Consider the following 6,983-nt stretch of genomic DNA (forward strand, 5'->3'; position numbering starts at 1 on the left):
GAAAATTATACGGACAACAAATATGAGTAATAAAAAGGGAATAAATTGAAATATAAAAAATAATTCACATCACAAATAATCGTGGAAACAACTAATTAATATTAGTTTTAAAATTTCAAGTAAATAAATAACAATTAAAATAACTAAAAGAAAATAGTCATCTGTGTTTCATAATAGTCATTCGTAGAGGAAGAGGGAAACCATAAAAAGAAAAAAACAAATAATTTCCTAGAGGAGGAGTGAAGCCATAAAAATATGAAACAATGAATAAAATAATAGTGTTATGATGCATAGTATATATAGGAAATTAAATCATACTATCTCATAAACATAAGCATGAATGAATATATAAAAGGAAGTATTTTATTCGAATTAAATGTAATTGATATCAATTGTATGAATATTAAAATTCACTTCATTTATATTTTTTTAGCATCTAATATATTCCTATAATAGTTAAGCATATTCTTTATTCTCATTTGGCATCCATCGTATGAACTTTCATGTTCATGAATTGTTCATATGCTATTTTTTGAAGTAAATTTTTCATCGTATTGAAGTAAACAATTGTTAAAAAACATATAAAATTTGCTTTGTGTATTAATATTAATATATTAATTATACACGAAATTTAATTTAATATATAATAATATTTCATATAATTTGCTTTGTTTTCTATGGTGTATAAGATGTCGTGATTTTAATTTTAAATTTTAAATAAATAATAAATATAAATAATTAATAACAATTTGCCGGAAATATATATATATATATTATGTCTATCAATATTAATTTGTCTTGAACGTAAATAAATTTACAATTTTTTTTTTGTTATTTGAATTGAACGTAAATATCAATTTCCTTTTTATATATTACATATTTGATTATTTGAATTTTTGTGTAAAAAAAAGTTATATAAATAATTAATAACAATTTGCAGGAAAAAAAAACTATATATTATGCCTATCAATATAATATTCATTGGTTGTTTGAATTCTTTTTGGTTATTTGAATAGAACATAAATCTCAATTTCCTTTTTATATATTACATGTTTGATTATTTCAATTTTTTCTCAAACAAAAATTAGTTGAAATATTTCCTTTTTAAAATATATGCATTCAATACAAATATTGGAGGATCATTGTGAACAAAGCATTTGAAATTGAACAATAAATACAAATATGTGAGGATGAATGTGAGGAAAGCATTTGAAAAATAGCAATAAATGAGGCTTAAAAAATAAGCCTCAAATGTATAGTATTAAGATTAAGATTAAGATTAAGATTAAGATTATTGCATACCAATTAATTATTTGCTAAAGAAAAGGTGCATCTTTAAAAGATACCTAGACAACAATTCATATCAAATAATGCATCTAATTTTTTTTTTTAAGCAAATAATGCATCTAAATGTAACAACAAAATATTAGAAAAACAATAATTATTAAATTGATGCAGTAAGTGATGAACATATATACATGCGATCTTGGAATTAAGAAACTGAGAGAAAGTGATGAACTTAACAATATTGGGTTGAAATGTAGATGCCTGAATGTGTAAGCTGAGTTTTTTTTTTTTTTTTGACTGGAAAATATCTCATTCATTGCACACAATAAGCTCAGAAAGTACAATAGATGAGACAGGAGCAGGGACATTCCCAAACCATAAATGAGAACCTAAGTTCATAGCTACACCTACGAGGCTATGCGCAGCCATGTTCTTACATCTTTTAACAGCCAAAACACTAACATTTAACAAGCTAAATAAAATATCTAAGCAATCAGCCACAACAAGATCAATTTCAACAATGTTAATTTTTCCTAAAAAACAGTTAACAACATTCTCGGCATCCATTTCCACCACAACATTTTGAAAATTATGGTCTTTGATCCATTGAAGACACCACCTCAAGCCACGAGCTTCTGCCAACAATGGGGAGCAAGACATTCTTTCTCTTTTGGTTGCTGCAACCTGCACAACACCTTGATGATTCCTACCTATTAAACCCCAACAAGTGTAGTTGTTTTTAAAACATCCAGCATCAATGTTTATCTTAACAAAACCCACCGGAGGCGGTTCCCATTTGTTATCCACATCCGAACTGATAATCGGCTCACTGACAACATTAGTTATCAGATTACATGCTACGTTAAATTCTTCAGCCATAAGAGAAATATTTTGGACAACATTCATACAATTAGGGGGCTTTTTGTTAAAGACACTATCATTCCTCATCTTCCAAATAGTCCACAGAGATAGACTAAACAATTGAGTTGCCATGAAGTTCGAATTAGACAACCAGTGCTCCATCCATTGGAAAAAATTCACATCTGTTGGAACATGCAATCCTAGAGGGGACAAAAACCAAAACCTTTGAATTACCTGACAGTGCATAAAAAGGTGTTCTTGTGTTTCTTCTCCATCATGACACAAAGGACAAATAGGATCCAAAGCAACTCCTTTTTGTTCCAGCCTGCATCTAGTTGGAAGGATACGTTTAACAACTCTCCACAAGAAGTTCTTGACTCTTTGAGGCGCTTGAACTTTCCAAATTGACTTCCAAATTCCGGTGTTTCCCGCTGTTGAAGGCTCCGGAATATCTCTTAGAGTCTCCTCTTTAAGAAGATGGTAAGCTGATCGAACTGAGTAGTTACCATTTCTTTCCCAACTCCAGACCTTCTTATCATCAGGTAACCGCCAAGAGAGAGGAATATTGAGGATTTGGTTTGCCTCAAACTCATTGAAACTGTTCATAACGAGCTCTCTTTTCCATTTCTTTAAATCAACATCAATTAATTCTGCAACAACAGCATCTTCGTCTAGATTGCACACAGGGCTCCAAACTTTGAAACTTGATAACTCAGGAAGCCACGGATCTTTCCATATTTTCACTTGTTGCCCATTTCCAATTGTCCATCTCAGGCCCAGGTCAATCACAGACTTCGCATTAAATAAACTTCGCCAAGCATAGCTGGGTTGGTAGCCACATTTGGATTTCAAAAAACATGATCTAGGGAAGTACTTACTCTTTAATACTCGAGATAGAAGAGAATCTTCATTTGACATCAGCCTCCAACATTGTTTACCCAAGAGAGCTTTGTTAAAATCGCTGAATCCTCTAAATCCGAGTCCACCTTTGTTTTTAGCTCTCCCTAAACGATCCCAGCTCATCCAGTGAATTTTATTTTTCTGATCTGAGGAGCCCCACCAGAACTTAGAGAGCATGGATTCAATATTTGCACAGCTTCCCTCGGGAATCTTATAGCAGCTCATGATGTAACTAGGAATGGCTTGGGCAACAGCCTTGATTAGAGTTTCTTTCCCTGCCTTGGATAAACATTTTTCTTTCCAACCCTTGACTTTCTTCCAAATCCTGTCTTGAACAAAAGCAAACACTTCTTTTTTGGATCTTCCAAAAATCACCGGAAGCCCCAAGTATCTAGAATGAGATGTCACAGCCTTTACTTCAATCTTGTTACAGATAATGTTTTTCTCTATATCAGGCACATTTCGGCTAAAAGACACTTCAGACTTTTCATAGCTAACCATCTGACCTGAGGCTAACTGATACTTGTTAAGAACTTGGATAATAGTATTGGCTTCATTTTGGTTGGCTCTTGCAAATAGGAGACTATCATCCGCAAACAGGAGATGTGTGATTTTGGGAGCATTCCTAGCCACTTGGATACCGTGAATGGCTTGGCTTTGAGCCTCTTTATGCAGCAAACCAGACAAGACATTAGCACACAAAATAAAAATATATGGAGAAAGTGGGTCACCTTGGCGGATCCCCCGATTAGGAGAAAAACTCGAGCTAGGTTGGCCATTGATGAGAATTTGGTAAGACACGGTAGAGATACAAGACATGATAAGTTGCAAAAACCTTTCAGGGAATCCCATGTTATGGAGAACACCTCTGATGAAAGCCCACTCCATTCTATCATATGCCTTCGCCATATCCAGCTTCAGCGCCATAGTCCCTCTTTTCCCCTTAACTTTCTTCTTCAACCAGTGGAAACATTCCATAGCAATGAGAGCGTTATCAGTGATTAATCGACCTTTAACGAAAGCACTTTGTTCCTCGTCAACCACATCAGGCAAGATACTCTTGATTCAGTTTGCTATGGTCTTTGTCACAATCTTCATGGTCACATTGCAGAGGCTAATGGGTCGGAATTGTTTCGGGGAGGATGGGTTTTTGCATTTGGGTATAAGAGCAATGAAAGTTTTGTTAAAAACCTCCGGAGACTTACCTTCATTCAGAATGCCCAAAGAAAGATCAATAATATCGTTACCAACTATGTGCCAATATTCCTGAAAGAAAAGTGCTGGAAGGCCATCAGGGCCTGGGGCCTTCAAAGGGTGCATTTGATCCACTGTTGCCTTAATCTCTTCAGCCGTAAATCTTTGATTACACCATTCAACATGGTCTGGTAAAAGTCTTTTTTGAATAGCTTCACAAGTCTGCTCCACATCAACCGGGTTGGATGAAGAAAATAAATCAACAAAATAATGAAGAAAGACTTTCTCAACATTGTCTTGGCCTGACCACCAGATCCCATCATCATCTTTTAATTTTTTGATGCAATTGGTTTTTTTCCTTTGACTTGCTTTCCCATGAAAGAACTTCGTATTTTTGTCCCCATCCTTTAACCAAGTTGCTCTGCTTCTCTGCCGCCACAAAGTCTCTTCTTTTTGGAGAAGATTCGCATGTGTCCTTTCTAGCTCCCTATACTTCCTCAAATCATCATGTGACTCAGACCATAAGGATCCATCTTGTAACAACTTTTCTGTGCTAACAATCTCTTTCCTAACTTCAGAAGTTCTATGGTCAACAAAATCATTGTCAAGAGATTTAATGGAATCAATTTTTGATGAACAATTACCTCTGCTGTTGGACCAGGCTGCAAGCACCAATTGTTCGCATCTATTATCTTTGTACCAACTTTCCTCAAATCGAAATACATGGAGTTTCTTCTTCCTACTGCTAGAGGGGACATCTTCAAGAGTAGTAATTGAGATTGCTGAGTGATCAGAGCCATATCTAGGGAGATGCATCACTTTGATCGGGGAATGTTCAGTAATGAACCTTTCGGAAGCCAAAGCTCTGTCAAGCCGACACTGGACATTTTCAACGCCTTCCCTTCCATTTGACCAAGTGAACGGGTAGCCATTGAACCCCAAATCATGAAGGCCACAAGCTAAAGTTACATCTCTACCCACCGTGAGTTGATCAAAAGTTCTTGGAATCCCTCCCTTCTTTTCAGCCGCTAATAGAGTATCATTGAGATCCCCCAAACATAGCCAAAGATTAGTAGCCAAATCAGCAAAACTATTAATCAAAGCCCATGTATCTTTCTTCCTCCTTTCATCCGGAAACCCATAAACCCCCGTAACAAACCAAGGTTCAACACCATTTTCTCCTTCAATCCTGCCATGAATGTGGTTTAAAGAGAAAGATAGGATTGAAATATTAATCTGGTCGTTCCAAAACAGTGCCACACCACCAGCCCTCTCTCTTCCTTCCCCACTACACCCAACTGCGACACCAGAACTGAAACCACACCGGTGTTTTATTCTAATCATTTCACATTCAGATAATTTAGTTTCCATTAGGAAAACTAGATGAGGATTTTCTACACGGATGAGCCTTGACAAGGCTCGAATTGCACGAGGGTTCCCCAACCCCCTGCAATTCCAACTTAAAGTTTTCATTGAGTAGGGTGGTGTTGGTCATCCAACACCCCCTCTGGTTTTTGTAGATTGATAGATACTCCTTTGGACTTCAATTTCTTTCCCATTCTGCACACCTCCAAGGGCACCTCCTCCGAAATAGATACTTCCACTAGTTGCCTCTTCCCCAATTCAGCAATCAGCAAATCCTTTGAAGGACTCTTTCTTGTCCCTTTGCTTCTCACCCACTTGCGGTTTGGTTTGCTAGAGTTCTTACTCTTGACTTTCAGTTTTGTGTTCGACTCCTTGTCAATACCACATAGTGCCAGTTTAGAGATTGCCACATTTCCAAGAGACTCTGCAACGCTTTCCACTTCACTTTGATCTTTCTCTCCAACCCCATTTTCACCAAGAACTCCTATATCACCCCCTGCCTGCACCCTTCCGGTAGATTGGTTATCCTCCACATCTTTCATAGCACTTTCCTTTTCCACATCTTTACTATTACTAAAATCTGTGAACAAACTACGAGAGCAAGATCCTGAGGCAAATTCTTTCTTGAAATCCCCTGAGAATTTGGGAAGGGGAGAGGCTCTAAGCCATGGTCCAAAGGGGCAATCCTTCTCTTCTATCTCATCAAAGCCAGTATCTGTGTTCCCCTCTAGAGTCTCACAATCTTTGATCTGATGACCAATTTTTCCACAGGCATAACAAAATGTTGGAAGTCTTTCGTATTTGAAAAAAACTCGTAAGCTTTTACCTTGGTAAGTAATGACAGTCCCCCTCTTCAATGGTTTGCGTAGATCAACTGTGGTTTTGATTCTAAGACACTTACCCATCCGATTTCCTTCATTGTTGTCCACTTCTACAAACTTTCCCATAGTATCCCCAAGTTTCACAGCAACAACATCAGTTCTGAGTTTGAGAGGAAGATCATAAACTCTAGCCCAAAAAACTCCATTGAACATTTCCAATTTTGAGGGTTGTTCCTCTCCTGAGATCCTTTCCAAAATGACGAGATTCCGGTCGAAGCTCCACGGGCCATTCTTCAACACTCCTTCAGCGTCTCTTTTAGTGGTGAACTTAAAAAGGAACAAATTTTTGTTGAGTTCTTGTACCTCTACTGGATTCTTTAGCCTCCATGCTTGAACAATAACTTGTTTGAAGATGCGAGCATTGAAGGAATTCGTTGTCCAGATCTTCCCCACCAAGGATCTGTTGAAAGTATCATCCTCCACGAGTTCATTACCTTCAATAGCAAATCCCTCTTCTTCGTCTTTGAACAGATCTATTTTCTTCCAATCTTCCAT

General features: G+C 36.7%; 1 protein-coding gene across 1 annotated transcript; it reads right to left on the reverse strand.

Annotated features, from left to right (window-relative positions):
- Window positions 1-5,711: 5,711 nt before the first annotated feature.
- Window positions 5,712-6,983, reverse strand: LOC123914553. The gene has a single exon (XM_045965754.1). It carries the CDS (start codon window positions 6,981-6,983, stop codon window positions 5,712-5,714), a length of 1,272 nt encoding a protein of 423 aa, XP_045821710.1.

This window comes from Trifolium pratense, linkage group LG3 (assembly GCF_020283565.1).
Source record: "Trifolium pratense cultivar HEN17-A07 linkage group LG3, ARS_RC_1.1, whole genome shotgun sequence".
Lineage (NCBI taxonomy): Eukaryota > Viridiplantae > Streptophyta > Magnoliopsida > Fabales > Fabaceae > Trifolium > Trifolium pratense.

Bases quoted from the DNA above. Each gene is read 5' to 3' on its own strand.
- LOC123914553 (XM_045965754.1), bottom strand. From the start codon at position 6,983: ATGGAAGATTGGAAGAAAATAGATCTGTTCAAAGACGAAGAAGAGGGA.